At 39.0% G+C, this 23,017-nt stretch overlaps 2 protein-coding genes across 4 annotated transcripts; one reads left to right on the top strand and one right to left on the bottom strand.

Annotated features, from left to right (window-relative positions):
• On the bottom strand, positions 1 to 9,873 carry pmt (phosphoethanolamine methyltransferase). Of its 3 annotated transcripts, none has more exons than XM_031752810.2 (12): positions 9,762 to 9,873; positions 8,026 to 8,197; positions 7,449 to 7,604; positions 6,585 to 6,721; positions 6,185 to 6,336; positions 5,856 to 6,044; positions 2,834 to 2,923; positions 2,640 to 2,729; positions 2,424 to 2,546; positions 2,169 to 2,300; positions 1,642 to 1,758; positions 1 to 1,514 (listed from the first exon to the last, which is right to left on the bottom strand). In XM_031752810.2, exons 2-12 carry the CDS (start codon positions 8,184 to 8,186, stop codon positions 1,404 to 1,406), a joined length of 1,458 nt encoding a protein of 485 aa, XP_031608670.1. In that variant the 5' UTR covers positions 8,187 to 8,197; positions 9,762 to 9,873; the 3' UTR covers positions 1 to 1,403. The 3 variants fall into 3 exon arrangements, with proteins under 3 accessions (XP_031608670.1, XP_031608597.1, XP_031608516.1); XM_031752737.2 differs by lacking the exon at positions 9,762 to 9,873 and adding an exon at positions 9,341 to 9,488; XM_031752656.2 differs by lacking the exon at positions 9,762 to 9,873 and having other exon boundaries at positions 8,026 to 8,210.
• LOC120432831 lies at positions 9,609 to 21,291 on the top strand. Its single transcript, XM_039598066.1, has 6 exons — positions 9,609 to 9,738; positions 11,676 to 11,740; positions 18,205 to 18,369; positions 18,484 to 18,610; positions 18,774 to 18,867; positions 21,261 to 21,291. The coding sequence occupies exons 1-6, from the start codon at positions 9,609 to 9,611 to the stop codon at positions 21,289 to 21,291; spliced, it is 612 nt and encodes a 203-aa protein (XP_039454000.1).
• Positions 21,292 to 23,017: the final 1,726 nt, after the last annotated feature.

Raw genomic sequence — 23,017 nt, 5'->3', positions numbered from 1 at the left:
TTCTGTCATGATTGACTGGTCTGTATTAGAAACAGAGGCTTCAGCTTTATTATAGCCAAACACGTTTTATAACCGTCAGTTGCAAATTTACAGTGATTTACAAACCAGCTATTGACCAAACAGTAAGCAGCAATAATAATGACTGTTGTAATACACTGTTAACTAAAGTTTAATTAGCGATTCATTTTTATTAACAGTGGCATTATAAAGTGTTACGAAGTCTTTTTGCATTTAGGAAAATCTGCTGCGTTACCACACAGATTTGAAAATGGATCAGAATCATTATTGCAAATCTGCACAGTGGATGAATGTGGCATACGAGAATATTTGAAGAAGCAGTTAATGGTAAACACGGAGTAATTATCTGGTATTTATTAGCATAGTTTTTAGAATTCATGAGATTGATGTATCCCAGCTTTTATTAAGAAATGAAAAACTATGTATTTAATTAAAAATTTGGCATTTAGGAGGTGTTGCAATGCTTTACCAACCGTGGCTCTTATTGTAGTGGTTTACACATTTGCCTACCAAACAAAAGATCTCTAGTTTTTTTTCCTGGAAGGAGACAGAAGTTTCTTTGTGGTTGCATGAGGAAGAAAACTCTGCCAAATCAAACATGTGGAGCTACCCACTGTGGCAATCCCTGGAGAATAAGAGAGCAGCTGAATGTAGCTAAAGAAACTTCTTTTTCTGTAATGTTTTACTAACGCTTTGTTGACAGCAAACCCCTCCCCCAGCCAGATGAGCAAATCACATCCCAGCAATACTTGCAAATCCTGTTGATGGTTTTAAACTGTAATCTGATGTCATGAGACATGGGATGACATGAGAATGCAGACAGCCCAGAAAAGATGAGCTGACTGCTTCAACCAGTTTAACTGGTTCCTGTTGAATTTGTTTTCCCCTGGGTCTATCTGCTCAGTATTAGCTACTCAAACTTGTTGCAATACACTATCTATTAGACTAATTTGTGCACCTGTTAATTTAACTAGAAATAATTAATTGCATCTTCCTTCAAAAATCAATCTGCTGTCAATTGATTTTGCCTCTGCAGTTGAGAACAGTGCTATTTTTTTAGTTCAAGAACTCATTTCAACTTGTTTACATTTAAGTAATTGGATACCAACAACCTGCTTAACCAGAATAAACCTTGACTACTCTGTGCAGTTGTCTGGACCTTCTTTTACACTCTGTTGTTGTTATACTCCCAAAAATATTTGCTCACTAGAAATACAAGATGGCAAAGTGTAGATCACACAGTTAAAGGTATATTGCTACAAAATAATGAAAGAGTTGTCAGTGATTTTCTTTAAAGACAACAGGATACCCATAAAAAGAATAATGTAGCAGAAACATTGTTTCTTTTTTCTTTTATTATCTCTAACACGGCGAGCTTCAACAACTCAGTCTCTTGTAGCGTGAAAAAGTCCCCATCTTTGGTCTCCACTGTTGGAACGTTCCAGTTTTTCTTTCCATCCATTCACTATTGCAAAATAATCCTCTTCAGAAAATTCCTGCAGGGAAAAGATACAGGTGTGTTGGACGGCACACTAAAGGAGGAATTCAGCTTTCTGTCGTAACACAATTATGGAGGTGCAATCTTTGACACACTGTGTGAACTTTTCGGTTGTGCATTCCCACCTTAATGAATTCATCTTTAATGGCCTCTGCTCTCTGCAGCTCTGTCTTAATCACTTCGATGAACTGGGCTGTGCGGTCTTCGGCTCGAACTTTGCTGAAACCAGCCTCCTGAATGAACTGTAGATGGGGAGGCAGAGGAGGGATTAAGCAGTGTGGGGACAGCACCATCAACTGATGGACTGCAGTAGTACAAACATACAAAGTCTGTATTCTCTGGACATAATATTGGAAAATTTGGCTGCTTCTATATTCTTCTAAACCCATCTCTGGGATTTATGTATTTATGAAGCAACAATGCACGGATTCCAGCATACAGTATATGTGAAAAACTATTATAAGCAGATTTAGCAGCTTTCTCCATTTATTTTGACTAAGTTAAAACTATTTGAGTTTGTAGTTTTACTACAGTGCAATGCTTATACTGTTAAACAGGATTTTGAATTGCAAAAACAGAAAATATAATCTGCATATCAGAAAAGAGTCCAAAGTTTTAAACTACTAGAATTTTTATACATGAGTATTTTTACCTTGCCATACTCTGAAGGTGTATACAGGACATAGCCTCTTTGTTTCACATAGGCCTCGAATGCTGGGGTCCAGGGCTTCTTCCCACAGCAATAGTCACTGATAAGCAACTGTCCGCCTGGCTTTAACCATGACTGGATATCAACAAGAACAAGATGTTTCTTACATTTAGTGCTGTATCATTTTTTCTCTACAAATTACAAGAAAAGTTGTGAAATTCATGAAATGAAACCATTTAGACTTAAAGAGATGCACACATGGAAGTGTTTGAAGAGGGCTAGTTTATCATCTATATGCAGGATTGTGTCTCTGCTGTAGATCACATCAAATGAATCTTCTGGAAATGTCCTTTTTGTAGCATCGGCAACCTCAAACCGCACCTGAGGAACAGTAAATACCGTTAAAGATTTGGAAATAAGTCATTAGTCCAGCCATTAACTTTGGTGTTGTAATCAACAGAATAACATACGTACTGATGGAACGTTCTCTACTTTTGCCCTCTCTATCGCAATGTCCACCATATTGTCTGACAGATCCAAGCCGAGCACTTCCACTCCAAATGCCTGAAAAAATCACATAATAATTGCCACAGTTATAGCTTTTACAATAATGATAAGTGCCCTAAAATCAACATTGTAAGTGTAACCTGAGCCTGAGTGGCTCTTACCTTTGCCATGTAGAAGTCTCCTCCACCAATGCCGCAACCAACATCCAGAACCTTCTGTCCTGGCTTCAGGTTCAACAGGTCCACAAACTCCTGTTAGCACAAAAATGTTTTTCTTTGATTCAGCCTGGCTTTGAAACCAACTCGTAAAGGTTATTCTGGCTACAAACTTTTATTTCATAGTTACTGAGGCCACTACGGTGTACATTTTAGGACAGGGGGTGTCCAACTCCAGGCCTCAAGGGCCGGTGTCCTGCAGGTTTTAGATATCACCCTGGGTCAACACACCTGAATCAAATGATTAGTTCATTACTAGGCCTCTGGGGAACTTCGAGACATGTTGAGGAGGTAATTTAGTCATTTAAATCAGCTGTGTTGGATCAAGGACACATCTAAAACCTGCAGGACTCTGGCCCTTGAGGCCTGGAGTTGGACACCCCTGTTTTAGGACATCCGCAGGTCTCAGGAAAACATCCTCAAACATCAGCTCAAACGGCCTCAGACGTCAGACTGGCATCAGACTAAAATGTCTCAGAAAAAGTGGCATCAGATGGCCCACCCTATCCCAGAATTCATTGCGAATTTAAGGTTGAAGAAACGTTTTGGAAAAAATGGTGGCCGGTTTAAGCAAAGCAGTCCAGAAATAAACTTTTAATAGTAAGTGCTGAGTTTTATCAAATATCCAGCAGAGAAGAATCCTAAAAAGCCGAACTGAGCTAACTTTTGGCCAACTTAATGCGGCTCAGGTCCTGCATGCTTTGGTTGGTTGGTTGGTTAGTTAGTTTTCTGCTGAAGCTGCGTCTGTTTGCCGGTGTGAAGCCAAATGTACTTAAATGTTTTGCAAAAAAACAAGCAGACGGTTCAATTTTTAAGGTAAGTGTGTTCACCAGGACCAAACATTTGACCCGTGAACTGTGGTAAGGAAACAGACTGATGTAACCAGGATGTGCTGAAGTCATATTTACATAAGCTCTCATCCTGTTTACAGCAACTAATTATATTAAGACAGAGAGTTAATAGAGAAGTCCTCCTCTTGTTTTTATGCTGTTTTTGGCATGCTTATATCATACAACCTGAGCCTGTCACCTTTGTCATAAAGCCCAACATTTCTGCAGGATTCTATATTCTGTTTAGTTTTTTTCTCTCTGATTACAATATATAAGATATGTTAATGTGATTCTATGAAATTGTGCTTTCATCTGAAAGTTAACAGATATTTGATTACATTTTCTGCTTTTGTTGTCAACTGCCGTGGTTGATTTCTTTCTGCAAGTGTCCAGAGTCAGGAGAGACAGAGAAACCCACAGGTGAGAGGTGACTGGACAGAGGCTTTCCACCCTTGATGAAATAAAGGGAACCACATCCAACTTTGATAATGGTTTGATTTATCCAGAATACATTTAGCTAAAATATTGTTCTCATCGTTGTCTTGGTTTCAGTGAGAAAAGTATGCAGCTCTTTGAAATAAAGCGTTCAAAGAGCTGCAAAAATTGTACGTTCATAAACTTAAAGTGTGTCTTATAGTATTCTATAAGGAAGTCATGTGTCTGTATCATCTTGCTCCTGTTAGACGCTCCCTTTTATATATAATAAAATATGTATAACTTTAGACCTTTTTGTACCATCAAAATGAAATGAGACTAGTCTTGTGAGCTACACTAGCAAACTAGTTTACTAACTAAAGTTAAGATAACTGTTAGCTAAAGGGACTCAGCCCATGGCTGTGGTGTTCTCAGCTCATATATAGATGAAACATCACAATTTTCTGCAATAAAAATAAAATAAATTACATAAAATCAAGATTTTCCTCTATTTCGGTCATTCACCACGGCTGTAGCTGCAATCATTGCAGTTGCTAGACAACAGGAGAAGCACATCTTAGGCTAGATCTTTCAATTTAACAGCCGCTCACTTCCAGTCTTTGTGGCCTTCGAAAGCGTAGACTGGGTAGCCCAGGTCCTTTGAAGGATTAAAACTTTTTTTTTTTAGTGGCGCGGCTGCCCCTCTGTTGGTCTTCCTTGGTCTCTTGTGTTCTGGGGGCCTCTGGATGTCTGGAGTCTTGATCTCCTCCATACCTGCTTCATGCCCTGGAGGTCGGGGCAGTGGCCCCCCACACCCTCTAGCAGATCGTTACATGAAGGAACCTTTTAAAAACAAGCGCGTCCATGCTCACAGGTGTACACACGGGTGATCACACACACAAACTACACCCTTTTTGGCTCCTACCTCAAAGCACACTGTGCGCTGTCGATCTTACGTGCTGCACAATAATGTTTAATATTTAGTATTTACTGTCATATTCCCATATATCATTGTGATCTTGTTTATTACTCTCGTTTTCTTCTGCTTGCTTTCTTTTTTTCTTTCTCAACAGGTGATCCAGGTGATCGATATATGTATTTTTTGTCTGCTTATTCTGTTGGTTTTTGTTTTTTGCCCTTTTTCCCCGTCCCTCTTCTCAGGTTTTTTTTCTTTCCCTCTTTCTTTCTCTACGTTCTCTCCTCCAGTCAAGTCTGTCCCGTATTCAGCAAGTGAAAATAAAATAAACAATAAAAGTTGAATCAAATGGACCATTACGGCAAGGCTGGGATGGTCCATTTGTAAAGTAAACCGTTGGGCATCTTTCTTCGCCTTTTAGACAATAATTCTGATGGCAAAAGAACCAAACGGACAGGGTAAAAAAAAAAAAAAAAAAAAAAAACTTTTTTTTTTTTTTTTTTACATTAACTTTCAGAGACATTTAAAAAATAATTCAAAGAAAAAAACATTACACCTGAACACAACTTGAAGAGCTACCACAAAGGGTCTGAATAAAATTTCCAGTCCATTTAATGCAAATTCTGCACCACAATAAAGTGTTAGACGCTCAGAGGTCTGAATACTTACTCAGGTGTGCAGTTTTCTGTGTTATTTTCTGTAATTGTGTTTATAACTCAAAATCATATCTTTACATTTTACTTGTTAAATTTCCTTCCAAGAAGCACTTATCGTTTGCATCCAGCCATATTTTTTGGGATTTGCCTACCTTGGTGGTGCTAGGTCCTCCTGTGCTGACGTAACCAGCCCCAAACATCTTCTCATAGCGCAGGATGCCACGTTTGGTGTACTGCTGGTTGTCCAGGAATTGCTGGAAGGTTTTGAATCCGTTCTGGCTGTTCGAGGAGCGAGAGACCTTCTCTAGCAGCCAGCAGATTTGATTTGGATTGTTTTTCATCTGTAAGTGTGGGATGGATGAGAAGGTGACGGAGATAAGGAGTAGTAAAATGGGTTGACTACACGTCCACACACCAGCATCAGAAACTGCCATGTGCTTTTTTCACACTTGAAATCTTAATAAGACTCAAATGTCTCTACCTCAACGTAGGTCTGAACTCTCCTTTTCAAGACAATGTCGAAACCAAACGTTTGGCCCTCTTTTGGCTCCGTCACTTGCACTGTTGTAGTTATGTGGCTATATTGTGCCTCAGTACGGTAGCAGGTGGGGTTGAAGTCCCTCTTACTGTCACCTTGGTAGAAAATTATGAATGAAAACACACTAATCTCCATTGTAGTTCAGAAGATAATTGTAGTACAGAATATTTGCAAGATAAATTAGGGTATATGGAGCATAGAAAGAGAGCAGCTAAAAGAAGGAGTAGAGACATCTAATTAAATCTTTTAGAAATATACAGGCAGAGGACTTCATACAATCTTTCTTAAGTTACCTTCATTTACCTTAAAGGTTTAAACATTGAATTTAATTCTGCATCTGTACCTGACCGGTGGTTGCAGGACTCTCTGAAAAACAGAAAGCCTCCAGGCTTCAGCCAGGTCAGCATTTTTTGCATAACCGAATTCAGCTCCTCGTCACTCAAATACATCAGTAGCCAGTTGGAGAACATAAAGTCAATGCTGAGGAAAAAAAGCACAATTCTTTTAACACAGTAACCAACAGTAGGATTTTCAGTATATAACAAATAAAGCTGTGTGTGTCGTGCTCTCTCTGTGCCTTTCAAGACTGGCTCCTTTCAGAGTTACTATTTCTACTTGTACACCTATGATGTGTGCTGGAAACAGTGACCTTTTAACTTAAGTTTAATTTGGGGAAGTGGACAAAGTTGTGGTGAATGAGTATTGTGGCCATAATACTTCTGCCTTTTCTACGCACTGGGACCAAGTTCATGATAGCATACGCAACAGTTAAAGCAGTTTCTACTAAATGCTCCTCCTAAGATGCCTTTGGCTTGGAAACTGTAGACTCTCCTCCTCGAGACTATTTGATCTGTGGGTCATAGCTGACAAAAGGGGCGATTCTTCGCTATCTGCACAAGTGACACTGCAGACGTGGACATGTAAGCCCTCAAAGAGAAAGCTAGGAGGATGCAGGAAGATAGATTTCATGGAAAAAATTTGTCATTTCACTTAAAAGGGCAAATGTCAGCTTTATCGTTTTCCAAGGTAAGCCTCTGCTGAAGCCACTTCTGCGTATGTTAAATATACTCATTTTATGACAGTTTATCCAGCTGTTCTTGAGATAATTCAGAGTCAGGCCAGTAGACCAGCTGACTCACAGTAGTGCCGTTCATCGAACCACGCCATTAGTGAGGTTAAATATTAACGATGATATCTTAACACACACCTGTTTTGGGGAACATCCAGCTTTGTGACATCAGCTTGGAGGAAGGTACCATTGCTATGGTGGCCATTTTCCTGCCTGTTCTTCTCTATAAAACTTTCCATGAAGTCCACAGCAGTCACATGGGCTGCCTTGGTCAGCAGGTGCTTGGTGTAACGACTGGATACAAACATAAGAATATAACATGACTTTTGAGTGCTCCTAGGTCATAAATCTTTATACTTAGTTGAGTCTAAACCCAAAAACGTTGATTCTGTTCATCTGGACGCAGCGCCTTGAGTGGGAGAAACGTTCGTCACTCATCCAAGTAACTTCTTCAGTCTCAGCTGACTGCAGGTTTCCCCAACCTTATAAACAGTACATTCGTATAATGACTGAAACTAGCCTACTGAGTGAACAATGATCTGTGAGTTCAGTTTCTCCATCATTAATATGCCAATTACAAAATGTTTTAAAAAATATTACAGTACTCTATTAGCTTATACTTCTTCTACTAAATCCCTGTCTTTTAAAGCACTGACTTTCTTGTCTTCTGTACTGTTTTCCCAGAATTCTAAGTCAATTGCAGCTGTGTGCTCACCCAATTCCTGCTCCCAGCTCCAGCACTTTGCATCCCTCCAGGCTAGGCAGCATGGAGAGGATCTCTGGCAGCTCATGCTGAGTCAGTTCTTTGGCACGAGAATCCAGCATCATCTCCTCCACTGTAGCAGCCTTAGAGTGCTCCTTCCAAAACTCTGTCATATTGCTACGAACTATCAAGCACATAAGAGAACACACGGGGTTGGCAAGAAGCTACATATGTATGTAAGTGGGGGTGTGTATGGACACTAATAATGGTGGCAATGCAGTTACAATTTATGAATGTGCAATTAAGATTTAATTCCCATGAGATGATGTGTCAGAGTTCAAGGGTACCTGTCTGTGAATCATCTATCAAGTATATGACAAAACAGAAGTGATCATAAGGTTAATCATGTTACTTATAAGTTATTCAAGATGTAAATAATTTTTTTAAAGAGAAAAAACAATCTGAGTTCCTTTAACTCACTCAAATGTGAGCTTTTGGAAAGTTTGACAAATGTTCATATAAAGGGCTCTACCCCTTAGGCTAAAAATTCTTCCAAGATAAACCCCCACAAACACTCTGCGGCCACACAGATTAACCATTAATCTAACCTGATTAAGCAATCACTAAGCAATACACTCATTTGCCACATAGACAGAAGATTAAACCAGAATCCGTTTCATATTACACTCGTTCGCTGTCACAGGTAGCAAAGTTTGGTTTTGTTAATAAGACGTGCTGTTATTTCCACAACAGGTTTTAGCTGGCTTTTGTCAAAATACAGATTATACTACGGTTGTTCCACAACGCCCCTCCACCCACCAGAAATCCCCCATTCATTTTTTAATTTTTTTTACTTTACAGAGATCCAAGAAAACCATGTGCAGTAATGTGCATATATATAACACAGTAAACATCAGGCTACCGCTTTCACTCACAAATTTCCCCATGTGCTTCACACCAGAGACACACACATCCACAAGCTAAATCAATGGCAATGCGGCAAAGTGAAATCTAAGATTCCAGTGACAAGGTGATAACAAGGGTGAGAGACAATCTTCATGGTCCTTTTTTGAGGGATAACTCCAGGTTAAAAGAAAATCATTTGACAGCTTTGTTCAAATCCCCATCACATTCCAGCACATAGTTCACAGTAGGATTACTTCCACCAGTTGAGTGAACAATTACAACACAATAACACAGCAGCTCAAACAAAATCCAAACTTTGGTGTAATCAGCTCCCTCTGGCTTAAATCAACTTTTCAAGAAGTTTCACAGTAGTAAATAAATAAATAAATAAATAAAATGAATACATTTACTCTGATCATACCTTTGTCCATTGTGGTCTTTGGTTGATTACTGTAAAACGAATCTATAAAGTGACCAATCAGACTGATGATTAACGATCCTCGTTATTGTAGGAAGGTATAATTAGTAATCTCCTATATAACAGAAAGCAGATGTCACTTCGCGTGTGGGCTCTTTAAATAACGGGACGAGCGTGGCGCGTGGAGGAGGTGGTCGCCAGGTAGGAAACTGGCCATTAGGATGCGCCCAATACGAGGGCATGGGAGGGGAGCACGCACACACGAATCACCATGTGGGAACAAGGGTCTGCAGAGAACATAGAACAGATTTGCATTGACACTGGGCATAATGCAAAGCCTACGTGCACAACACACCACAGACGTCCAGAAAAATCCCTGGGAGACATGTCGGCCACAGATAGTAAGTTAACAGAATGCACTCACATCTTTTTGCACGATCGTTGCCTCGTGTATTTCCCCGCGGCAGTCTGCTTCACCGGCTCCCGGCTCATCGCGTCTCGGTTGTGCTGACACGTGGAAAATGTCTGGCGGCATGCGCAACATTGTGCAAGATTGCCTCATACTGTTAAGGTGGAAAGCGTGAGGTTATGAAATGCGCCAGGAGTGTAAGTAGCCCACAGTTTTCATAAGGCTTTATGAAAACGGCAATTAACAGTTAATTGCTAATATCTAATTTTCGCCTTCTTTATATAGAAGGCATTAGCAGCCAGTGGGGTCCCAGGCTGTGAGCTATAAAAAGTTAGTGAATGCCATATGTTACTTAACTATGCAATTAAAATATGAGAAATTAGTAGAATTAATAAGTAAAATAAAACAATTAATTTGTCATTAATAATAATAAGTTGTTAATAAACCATTAAACGATGATAAACAATTCAAAAAGGCTGCAGAGAGTGTGTAACTGAATATTGAGTCGTTTTAAACCAGACTGAATCGTACAAAGAGATCAGACTCTTTTATTTTGTATTACTTTACTAAATGCCATAGACCAAAATCTCTGAGGAATGTTTTCAGCTCCTTTCTGAATCTTTGCCACGAATAATTAAGGCTGTTCTGAAGCCAAAACGGGATCCAGCACAGTACTAGAAAGTACCAGTACTGCACCTGATCATCTCTCATCTAGTGCAGCTCTTTCAAATGTTCCTAGAATCAGATCCAAGTATGCCGACGGTGCTTTCAGGTACTGTGGTCCTGTTCTTTGGAACAAGCTACTTTTACATCTGTGTGTACATTCAAACAGGCACACAGGCACTTACACTTAATAGCTGTGCATGTTTTTATTGTTTAATTTTATTTTCACTGCCTTAAGGCATTGTAAACGTGCAGTGATTTTTTATGCTTTTACTTTCTGTTTTAAGCACATTTAATTGACATATAATGAAATGTCCTATATAAGTAAAATTGGTTTTGCCATTCTACCTTATAAAATGTCCAGTGAGTGTATTTATTGACTGTTAAAATCATAATCACTTCTAGGTTATCTTGCCTTTTGCTATCATAAATGACCTAATCCTCCTGCATCTTTATAGCTTAAGACATGAAGGCAAGGGAAAGTTGTTAGGCAATGTCTTAGTCACTCTTCAACAGTATATTAAGCTTATTATGTTTTAACTAGTAGCTACATCTATCAGATCTAATAATACAAAGTAATTTTATCCTTAAAATACTATAACTGAGGATAAGTGAGTAGCATTAAATAGAGCTACAGAGGTTAAAGACAGGTTCCTCAAAATTGTATATAGAGGTGCTCTACGTGCAATTTAAAACCAGTGGATGAACGTTTATGGCGATAGGAAACAAAAGAGATCAAGCCACAACCATCAGCACACATGAGACTAAAATACACCGAATGGCTTCTATGCTACTGTAAACCAATTAGTGCTGCTTTCTTGCTGCTCTTCTTTGTCTTCTGTGACAGCGTTTGCCTTCCACTCCTCTCAAGCAGTAAAGGAACAGCAGATTCTCACACTGAGTGCACCTACATTATAACATGAATAAACACTCTAAAAACACATTGTCTTTTGAACTGTGTACAAGCTGCACTTTGCTTTCTTACCTTTACTTTCACTTTCACTCTGCTCTATTTATAAAAACAAGAAGGTTTACTCAAACCACCAAAACACAGAGCAGAGATTCATGGATTAGGCTACAACCTACATACAGCAAACATGACTTTGCTCTCTGTTACCTAAAGGATGAAATTAAATAACATTTGCAAATGAATTCAATCTGACATTTAGGCGCTCTAAGGCGCTCCGAAGCAAGTTTCCATCCTTTAATGTCTTCTGTTTTGCTGCTGAGATATAACAGAGCCTCAGCTGTGACATTTCCACATAGATCATGCTGTTTCGGGTGGAGACCGCGCTTCAGTCTACTATCAGTCAGCTGTCATCTTTACATTGGTGAGTGTTCTCAGGCTGTGCACTTTGTGTGACCTACAGTATGCAAGATGTGAGTGCTGGGGTTTATCATACTGACAATATGACACATTCCAGTTGTCAGTCAGTTCTTTGCAGTGTGGGCTGGTGATGTCCTGTAGTCTTTGATGCTTTTCACCATGTTGCTGTTGGCTGTCAATGTTTCTTGCCTGGTTGTGAAAACTTTAATTGTGCAGTTTTTTTCTTTAATGTTTTTTTTTTTTTAGCAAGTTTAGCAAACCTGGTCAACTTCAAGAAATACAGACAATTTTAGAAAGACAACAACAGAACAAACAAGCGGACATGAATAATATCTATTTTCACTTGTATTCATAAAATGAGCACTGAAAGTTGTGTTAAGTAATTCACGTACAGCATGCCTGTACACGACGCTAGACCTAGTGATAGATCAGTGAAAATGACAGTTGTGCTGAAACACATGCAGCATGAGTGTGTGAATCATTTTGTGCAGAAGTTTGCTTCTGAAAGCGTGTTTGTGTGATTTTGTGTGCTGCTTGACTTTTTGCACAGTTCCAACATAACAGCATTCAAAGTTCACTTCAACCAGCCTGAACTGGATCACATGAGCAGACAGCAAGGCTTTTCTGAGAATTTCAGGTACAGATGGAGGCTGGGAAAGACCCTAACCACAGTCGTTTATATTCAGCGTACTGTATGGGTTTAAGTTGAAGTTTAATGTACTGTAATTTAGTTAATGGTAGAATACAGACCAAAGACAGGTGTCATCAGGTAATCAATACATAACTTAGCTTTGTGTGCATAAAAAAACTTGAACCGGTGAGTCTATTGTAAAAATATATGAAGTTGAACTGCGATAAATGGATTTTAAATTCAGTTCATGTTAACCTCAGTTGATTTCTAGAGGGGTCCTGTGTAGCTGTACTCATTGTTCATTTGGCCTTTTCTCTTAGTTGTAAGTCTCCTTTAGTAAGAGCTTAGTGTGGAGACATGTGATTATAGTCAGACAATGATAATTCAGATTCAGTATAATATGCTGAGACTGATGAGCATCACAAAGAGAAACAAACTCACCACAAAGTTAATTCAGTAGCTGCTCTTGAGTGTTTAATCCATCGAGGATATGAAGGATTTTAAGAGCTCAGAGGAACGGGGGTTTGAACATGAACACTCAAAGAAGACATTGTGCAGCAGCTGGCTTACTTACCACCCAAATGTAATGCTTTAAGAAATAATGTGAAAAGTGCAGATTATTTTTAAAATAGAAAAACAGAGAAATTGAGAGTAAATTTGAAAACAGAAGGCGAATTCATGCTGCAGATTGAACGAGATTAAACAGGAAATGAATGTGAAGACTGAATAAAACAGGTGATAACATCATGTGAGCATTAAATGATGATGTGACATCTTCTAACGTGGTTGCAGTATTCTAGAATCAGAGTAGCAGGAAAAGGAGGACAGACATTATTATGCTGATCGTGGTTAACAGAGACAAATTCGGTCCAAAATGAGCAAACTCAGTTGAAGAGTGAGCTACTAATTATAGAAGCGCAGTTCCAAAAGTCTGAATGTCCTGCAGTGAAGCGCCTGTAAATGATTGCTGAGAATGAAAATATTGACACGGCTGATATGAAAGATTAATCTCCCGTACTGTCCTGCAACTTTAGTGGAGAAAGCTGCGTGTTCTGGAAGCAAATACATTCAGAGCTGTTGTTGTTTGCGGTCTAATTTTCACTGCTGGTTGTCCGGGTGAGGACAAAACAAGTATGAGTTCAACAGAGGCATTATTTCTGAAACTAAACATAATGTGGGTGTGAGCTCATCTTAACAAAGTCAATGATGTAAGTAATGTTACCACTCGTTTCGATTTATAGCAGGTAGAGACGCATATAAGCCACAAATACTCTTTCTGCCAGCCGTGCTGACGTCCTCCAAAGCTGTGTGTTTGGTTTTGTTTGTTAGTCAGCTGATTTATATGCGTTACCTGGCTTTAGTCTCCTCATGCAGAAGCTTTTCCACGTTTGGTCTGTTGCTCATTTGGTCCTGAGTGAATCCAAGATGAACGTGCTTAAATCACAAGGTGTCTGATTTGAGACTTATAGATCACAGGTACATAAATTACTCATGGAATTCTTAAAACGTCCTCAAGAAGTCATTAGGAATGATGGCATAAGTACAAATCAAAGGATATCTTTAAATATTAATCCCCTGGTTGTAGCCCCCGGGCCAGCTGACAGACATCTAGTGAACTGTGTGGTTAAAAAAAAAAGAAAAAAAGGAAGTGGAAGTCTGAAAATTTATCTGACACCATCATCTCTTCCGTTTATATGAAAAGACTGTGTTCAAAGAAACGTATTTTCCCCAGTGCGTAATAAGCGAAACAATATGATGAAGAAAATGTCGCACAATGACAGCAGCATTAAAAAGAAACAGTACAGTCCCAGTACAGTTATAGGGTAAATCATTATCAATCAATCAATCTTTATTTATAAAGCACTTTTCATACAAAAAATGTAGTACAAAGTGCTTTACATGGTTAAAAGCAGCCCACCCCACCCCACCCCACCCTCCCACTCACTCCCCACACTCTCATTAACATAAACGATCATGAATACACACATCCCCCCCCACACACACACACACGCACACACGCACACTTAAAGAGTAAAATTGGGCTGGGTACGCATTAGCCAAGTGAGGAAACACTATCACAGGGAGCCGTCTGCACCGGGAGCCGGTCACAGACCGCAGCCTCCAGGCTGGGCACACAGCAGGAGGGAGGCAAAGAAGCCCCCCAGCCAGGCTGAGAGGACCCACAGAGCCCCAGCAGCCACGGTCGATCACAGCCCCGGTGCAGAGAACCCCTCCGAGGAAACACTGGAGAGATGACCTAATAAGAATATATACAGGATGAAGAGATAAAATAAATAAGAACGGGATACAATATAAATATAAATATAAATAGAGTAAGAAGATAAAAAATGAATGACAATAAAATCAATAAATATTAGGTAAAACCTAAATTAATAATATAAATAGAATAACAGGATAGAATAAATAAGCATAAAATAAATAAACGTTAGGTAAAAGCTAAATTAAAAAGGTGGGTCTTGAGCCTGTTCTTAAAAACATGTACATTCTCTGCGGCCCTGAGCTCCTCCGGCAGGCTGTTCCACAGTCGAGGACCAGACCACTGAAAAGCTGCCTCTCCGTGAGTATGTGTCCTGACTTTAGGGACAATCAAAAGGCCAGTACCAGAGGACCTCAAGGTCCGCGACGGTTCATACGGTAAAAGCAGATCTGAAAGATAAGAAGGCCCAAGACCATTAAGACATTTAAAAACCAATAAAAGAACTTTAAAATCGATCCTGAAACACACGGGGAGCCAATGCAGCGATTCTAAAACCGGTGTAATGAGGGGCCGCCCTCTGGTCTTCGTCAGCACACGAGCTGCAGAGTTTTGTAAAAGTTGTAAGGGTGAAATATTCTTTTTGGGGAGACCAGAGAGCAGGGCATTACAGTAATCAATGCGACTGGTAATAAAAGCATGCATCAGCATCTCCGTGTTGGCCCGAGAGAGAATAGGGCGGCCTCTGGCTATATTTTTTAGATGATAAAATCCAATTTTGGTTACATGTTTAATATGTGAGATAAAACCAAGCTCAGAGTCAAAAATAACACCCAGGTTTTTCACTTGTAGTGAAGGGCATAGTGAAAATGCCTGTAATTTAGACAAGAGTTTCTCTCTCTGAGCCTCAGGACCGATGATTAAAACTTCAGTTTTGTCCTGGTTAAGCTGTAAAAGGTTTTCTGCCATCCAAGATTTTATATCTAGAATACAGTTAAAAAGGGCATCCATTGGTCTGGTGTCATCAGGAGACACGGAGATGTACAGCTGAGTGTCATCAGTGTAACTGTGGAAGTTCACTCCATGCTTCCTGATGACACCGCCAAGAGGTAGCATATACAAATTAAAAAGTACAGGGCCTAAAACCGACCCTTGAGGCACACCACATGTCATTTCATGGATCTTAGAGGAGCATGTATCCATACTCACCATAAAAGTTCTGTCTGAGAGATAGGAAGTGAACCAGTTGTGTACAGCACCAGAGAGGCCCACCATGTGTTTCAATCTGTTTAAAAGTATAGCGTGGTCTACTGTATCAAAGGCTGCGCTTAGATCCAGTAGCACCAGAACTGAGAGCTTTTGGGAATCCCAGTTACATCTAAGATCATTTAAAACCTTTAGGAGAGCGGTCTCTGTGCTGTGGTTCACCCTAAATCCAGACTGAAATATCTCTAGGATCTGTTTATCATTCAAAAAATCATTAATCTGAGTAAAAACAAGTTTTTCTAAAATTTTACTTAAAAATGGTAAGTTGGATACAGGTCTGTAGTTATTAAAATCATTACAATCCAAATTGCTCTTCTTCAGAAGGGGCCTCACCACCGCCGTTTTAAAGGCAGCAGGGAAGACACCCAACTGAAGAGAGCAATTCATCATGTATAAAAGCTCAGCTTCAAAAAATCCATAAAGTGTTTTTAAAAAGTAAAGAGGGGATTGGATCTAAAAGACATGTAAAAGACATGTTAGCATTTTATATTTATTAATTCATATTTTATTTCGCTTATTTGATCAATAGAAGCTCAGTCTGATTTGGGATCCAGGTTTGATTCATCATGCCTTAATCCTCTGCTCTTTTGCCTTTTTAAACAAAAGAATAGGCCAATAAAAAGTATATTTGATGCATATTTGCAGTTTGTTATTTAGATATTCAGTCACTTCAGCAGTGAAAAAAAGGATGTGGTGGTTGCAACTGACTGAAAGTGTTTACTTTGCTAAAATCTGTATGATAATGTGGTGGGAGAATTTTAAGATGTCTTTTTTCTGTTGTTTTTAGGAACTAAAATAGAGGTGTTCATAAAAAATGATACTGATGATTCAAACCTAAGGCAAATTTATACTACAACGGATGATATCTTTCATAGTTTTAAGTTCATAGTGTTTTCTACTTATTCACTGCAAAACTGCAGCATAAAGAAACGCCAGAACACATTCACCTTTATCCACTAGGTGTCAGTAAATGTCCACAAGAAAACAAGAGTCCTTCAATTGTACCTGCTACACTGAAGCAATGAATGAATATATACAAAAACATATGTTTTCTTCTTCTGTCTTCAAGAAAATATCATGTTACTGAAACAGAAAGCATGAGAACTGACAGCTAAGGAGAGTTTAAAAAAATATTCTTACTAACAAAACTAATAAATCATAAATATTAGAGCTTTTACACCTTCACTGGCTGATGCCCGACATCAGGAAGGTATGGCCAGACTACTTTGACAGAAAGGCAACAGTAACTTAAATAACCACTTGGTAGAACCAACCTATTGCAGAAGAGCATCTGAACACACAACATGCAGAACCAGGAAGCACAAGACCACACCAGGTGCCACTCCCGACATCCAAGAACAAGAGACAGGCCATAATGTCCATGGGCTCACCAAAATTAGACAATAAAAGATTGGGAAAATGTTGTCTGGCCTTGTAAGTCTTGTTTTTACCGCAACATTCACATGGTACAAACAGAATCGAGTCTAAACAACATGAATGCATGGATCCATGATGCCTTGTGTTAATGGTTCAGGCTATTGATGGTGATGTAATGGCACACTTATTACCAACTTAGTAGCTCATTAACACCACAACCTACTTGAGTATTGACCACGTGACCACAGTGCACCCATCCTCTGATGGCTGCTTCCGGATAATGGAACATATCACAAAGCTCTGATTTCTTTAACATGACAATAAGTTTACTCAAATGGGCTCCGAAGTCATGAGATCTCAATCCAATACAGCACTTTTGTTATGTGGTAGAACAGGAGATTTGTATCACACATGTGCCATGAAGATTTAATGCAGTTCTGATCGTGGCGACACTTTATCACCTGATAAAGTGTCTCGATGTATGTAGTATATGTTCCTTGCACAAGAACACTGAGTAACTAAACAATATATTACAACAATGTATAGATAAAGAAAAATAAAGGAGTGAGTTTTGTCTTTGACGTGTTGTCACTGTTTTCATGTATTTTACTGAGTCATAAGTTTGTCACGAGTGCTGACAGATCATCTGTGGTGGTTTTCTTTTCTTCTTGCTGCTCTGTTTTGAAATTTGTATGACAACATTTTTCATTGTATTTTATATTCTTTTGGAAGAATACACTGAAAAGTTACAAATGACTGCTATTTATTTAACCAGCAGCTTGTATTGTTCAACATCTTTTGAAATGTTTTACTGTAAATGTGTGTAAATGTCCACTCAACATTTTATTTTATCTATGAGACAAGAAAATACATTTTTTTGTGATTATTTTTTAATTATTCCATTATTTGAAATAGGACATCAGAGTTGAAACTTTAATTTAAAGTTCATGTGTGCATGCTTTACTCTTGTTTCATGCAGACAACTCTGCGATCACCTCCTATAAATATTTATGACGCCTTTCGTGTGTCGTCGTCTTTAAAAGCAGCCTCGTCCCCTGGGAGAGAAAACCATCTTCATCCAGCTTCATCTCCACTTTCGTCTAACACAGGAAGACTCTTAGGTGTTGGTGCTGTTGTAAATCAGGTGGAGTAAAAAGAAAACATTTAATTTCATTATTTCGGTATGATCTAAACAAAGACATATCCTATGAGTTAGGCCCTAGGGAGAAAATAAACTAATTGTGCTTCACTTGAACAGGAGTGCAGACGAGGCTCTAGAGAAAAGAAAGCATTTGTTGGAAACCTCGCAAACCACAAAGCAGTCCTTTCCAGTTTATGTGTTCCCACGAGAGAAGGTGAAAGGTGGAATAAAGCATCAGAGAGAAGTTGTTATATGTATTTGTTTATGGATTTTACCAGTGGGAGAGCTTGTGTGCGTGCATGCTTATTCCTCATGTATTTCTTCACCCATTCACCCATTATTTTGTCCATACAGTCTTGCTGTTTTCCAGACACAGCTATGCCTCTTGTTTCTCTTATCTGTCACAGACAAACAGGGACTCAAAGAATTTGTCAAACATCTTAATGCGCTTCCAATAGGATGTCTTCTCAGTAAAAGGCTGCAGTGGATCATGCTGGCAGAGTTCGCTCAGGATATTGTTTTACTTTCCTCGAAAGTGGAAATGAAAGAACTGATTTTCAGATTCACTTTGAGGACCTCATGTTACCTGTGGAGATCAATGAGGTGTAACAAAGCAGACAGTGTCACCAGCTCCTCACCTTCATTCATATGGGGCTTATTTCTTTTGAAACGGACATTAGGAAAACAACAGATGGATCGTGTCAAAGAATCCTGGCTCTGTGGCAGTATGATGGAGATGCAGCAAGATCACTGAGCTCAACTTTAATTCGTGTGTTTTTATCTGGGGATAAAAGAGTTTCCATGTTACACGTACTGCTGCTGAGCAATGGGCTTACAGCTGGAGCCATGATCAGAAAGTTTATTCACAGCCAGCGTGCAGGGGTTAGAGTTGGGCTGCTTTCACAGGGCCTGCTTACATTTACAAAACGATGCTCAGTCATCACAAACTCTTATAGTCAGACATGCTATGATGAATTTCAAAAAGTCAGTCACATTATTTTCATCAGTTAAGTTGAGCAGTTAAATTCCAACAAGTTAACAGTATCAGGTAATTTAAAATTAGTTTATAAAAAAATCCCAACCTTAGCAGTCTCACAATACTCTGTCATTAAGCTTTACAGCAATCATTCACATCTATTTGTCAGTGTTTTAATACTTTGGACGTCTAAGTCATTTTGTAAGTTTTTTGCAAATGAGATATAAACTTCCTCAAAAGTCCTGAAATTCTAGTATTTGCTCTCCAGGGTTGGACTTAATGGGCAGGTTGTGCTTTTCAGAAACATAACTATCTGCTGCTCAGCAAAGAAGCCCCGTCTGCTGAAACACAGAAAGGGAATATTCTACTAAAAAAAGATTTCTTTCAAAGATTTATACTTAATTGGCTGTCACAGACTGCCGAGGCCTTGCATTAGGTTCAGTTGAACTTAATAATGCGCTTTGGCACAGAACAAAGACTGTGGATTTTGTTCCTCGTCTGTCATGCTGGGAACAATCAATAACTCTTTCAACATACATAACGTATGGGTATGTGAGTATTGTGGTAAGAAAGACTTTTGTGTCTTTTTCCCCTCTGTGGGAAACTTTTGTCTGTGTGTTTCTGCTGGTGACATCTGAAATATGAATACTGTGAGGGTGGCTCAGAGGTCTTGTCAGAGTGTGATGTCTGGAAGCAATTGCAGTGACAGCAAGCGTGGGTTTCCTAGCCAAATAAACTGTGCAACTTCCCCCAGGAGCCCGGCATGCTCTGTGAGCATTATTTGATTCATGGAATAAGTCTTCCCGTTGTGGCAAATTCTCACCTTACTAATCTTTTACTGAGAGACTTAAACTATGGTTTGGGGCCATAACCGGAAGATGGTTCTCAAAAGTGAGGAGAAGCGAAGGGGAAATATGAAAAGGTGATACCTGTTTATCTTATAATAACAACAGACTGTCAAGAACTCTTCAATAAAAGTTCCAGAAAGTTATAAGTATCAAGAATTTCTGACGAGTCTATTGGTGACGGCATGGATGTGACTGGATATGGAGGGATTTTAAGACAGGGAAATGATTCTCTGATCAGCAAATGATTGTGAAAACTACCTTTCAATGTCAAATTCTGCACATATACACACTGAACTACACTATAAGAGAAACACTACACAGTTTTACAATAAAATACCGGGAGCAGGTTTGCCAGAAGTCTAAACTCAGACTTTCCTGTATTTTTTTTTTACAGTACAATCCTGCAAAAAATAACAATGCAACATTCTTTTTACAGGAATTTATAAAGTAATGCTACATTTTCTACAGTGTATATTTAATGAATGTCTACTTCTATGCTATTTTATGGTAATACTGCCCCCTCCCCCCCCCCTCAAAAAAGAAAAAAAAAAAAACAAGAAAAAACATAAAAAATTGTAATGATTTAAAAAAAATAGGAAAAGAAAGGTAAGTGAGGAAGCAATGAAGTGTCCTCCCCCTTTTCCATGAGGCTGGTTTTAGTTTAAATTTGCTCTCCTAGATTTTCTAATTTGTCTCACAGTATGAAAATGGTACTGATTTTACCAGAAAATACTGCAGGAATGAATTACTTGAAATGCTTTCAATGTACTACTAAGTAAGACTGTGACATTTTAGATCAGTTAGGGGAAGAAATCCTCTGATCAGAGAAAACAACCTTTTTTTTTAATGTCAAAAGAGCCATAAAACATTTATATTCCTTCACAGCAGGGGGCAGTATACACCTTGATGTTGCAACTGAGTGTAAACTCTGTGGAGAGTAGGCCAACTACCGTTTTATTTCATCTGCTGGCTAATTACAGTAGTTATTTATTACTTCACAAAAATCCCTTTCCAACAACGATGGTCTAAACCTGTTTGAAGCCGTTTCTCTCTCCCGTTTTTCTCTGCAGGTCGGATTATTCTGCCAATACCACCTGCTAACCACAAACAGACCACTGCACCATTCTTTTGTATTTTTGCCTCTCTAACATGGCTCACCATTTCTTTGACTGGGCAATTCAGGCTGAAATCACGTCTTTGTTGTTGACAATTCTACATGTGGACCATTGTCATCAATATGAAAGCAACAGATGTGAAACTTTCTGCTTTGCAGCTCCAGCTTTATGTTTAAAACGCATTAAGATTTTAAAGACAAGATAAGCTTTTTAAAAAATAGATTTGGTTTCACTCATCAAACTTATCAAAGGTCCCGTGATGAACAACAGTAATTCTAATGTTCACAGTAATGTTTGCAAGTGTTTTGCAATTTCCCTCCAAGGCCAACTAACCCAAACCTAAAGTGTGGATCTATCTGGAATTTGTCAAACAACAGCAGCGACACTGGAATGCACTCTGAACAAGCAGCCAAAGTGTATTTTTTGGGTTCCTTTTATAGAATTAAATGCATGAAAAGATCTCAATTTGTTGCTTGGACTCAGATGTAAGTTTTGCTTTGAGTACATTAATCTGTTTTCCAATCAATGAGCCTGCAGCTTAGAGTACAAATCGTTGAAAGACTGAACACTAATTATAAAGAACCTGACCCGCTGGATAAAAAGATTGGTTTTTACAGAATTAAATACAAAATGATTACACAATGACACATCTGTTGTTATGAGGTTTTAGCTGTTTTCCAGTCGCTCTTCACCTTGTCAGTCCTTGACTTTGTTTCCTGTTTTTTTAGATTTTAATGAGCAGGTGAAAACAAAACATATTTTTATCTGACACTGCCTAGAAGCAAAATGTGCCTTAAGGAACAACAAATTAGATAATTCGAAAATTAAAAAAAAGACTGTGATATTTAAGCATGTCAGGTCAAATTTAAACCACCAGCTCCTAAAGTGTCTAACACCTCCTTGATGTTACTTTTTATAGGCGTATTTGTCAGCACCCTGTGGTTTATTTTCTGTAACAGGTCACAATGTTTAGCATGAACTTGTGCATGACGCTTTAGGGAGCAAAAGTCTCCACAGAAACCAGAGATGACCTTTGCCTGCCGGCTGTCAACAGAACAAATCAGTTTGTGCACAGGAGGGGTTGTGGTGCATCTACAGGCTACGAGCCACACTCTGTCCTTCTCAGACTTTTACCGCTCCCTCTGCAGCGTTACCTGCAAACTTCAACCCCGGAGGGCCTTCCCTTTTCTCTGGCTTGGCTCGGCTCCAGTCTCAGCTTGAACTTGTAGTTATATTTATATTGCATCACATCATAAATATCAGGCAGCTCCAAACATGCACAAACACCACAATTCTGGATAGGTAATAACCAGCTTTAGGACTTGGAAATCTCTGTTGCAGGCCAGGGCCACCAGGGCAAAAGTAATTACACAATCTGTTTAGGTGTCATCAGCACATAATTTCTGTGGTCGCTCAAACATGAAGGAGACCTTGAGGTATGTGTGTTTGTTCCTGTGTGTGTTTGTGTTTGTGCTTCTGATCAGGCTTTCCAAGCTGCTGTCAAGGTGTGGAAATGTAATAAAAGATGCAGTTCTTACTATTATTGATTTCAGATGCCCTTGCAAACCATCATTCAACAAGAGGCTGAAACTGATACTAAAAAGAATGAAAGTGGAGAGAATGAGAAGTAAGAAGTTGCTAAAGCTAAAGTCAGACTATTTGAGGAAAGCCTTGATATAGAAAAGGGAGGACTCAACAAACACACTGGAGGT

This window comes from Oreochromis aureus, linkage group 2 (genome assembly GCF_013358895.1).
Source record: "Oreochromis aureus strain Israel breed Guangdong linkage group 2, ZZ_aureus, whole genome shotgun sequence".
Classification (NCBI taxonomy): Eukaryota; Metazoa; Chordata; class Actinopteri; order Cichliformes; family Cichlidae; genus Oreochromis; species Oreochromis aureus.
Note: the sequence above shows the minus strand (reverse complement) of the source record. Positions and strands in the feature narration are given on the sequence as shown.

Excerpts from the sequence above, each read along its gene's own strand:
- pmt (XM_031752656.2), bottom strand. The coding sequence starts at position 8,210 with ATGTGCTTGATAGTTCGTAGCAATATGACAGAGTTTTGGAAGGAGCAC. Across the intron at positions 2,301-2,423 it reads CCCTCTTCAAACACTTCCAT|TCATGGTTAAAGCCAGGCGG; the intron begins GTGTGCATCTCT and ends GTTGATATCCAG. Across the intron at positions 1,515-1,641 it reads TTAAAGATGAATTCATTAAG|GAATTTTCTGAAGAGGATTA; the intron begins GTGGGAATGCAC and ends TTTTCCCTGCAG.
- LOC120432831 (XM_039598066.1), top strand. The coding sequence starts at position 9,609 with ATGTGGGAACAAGGGTCTGCAGAGAACATAGAACAGATTTGCATTGAC. Across the intron at positions 9,739-11,675 it reads AGACATGTCGGCCACAGATA|ATCATGCTGTTTCGGGTGGA; the intron begins GTAAGTTAACAG and ends ATTTCCACATAG. Across the intron at positions 18,611-18,773 it reads GAATAAAGCATCAGAGAGAA|ACAAACAGGGACTCAAAGAA; the intron begins GTTGTTATATGT and ends TATCTGTCACAG.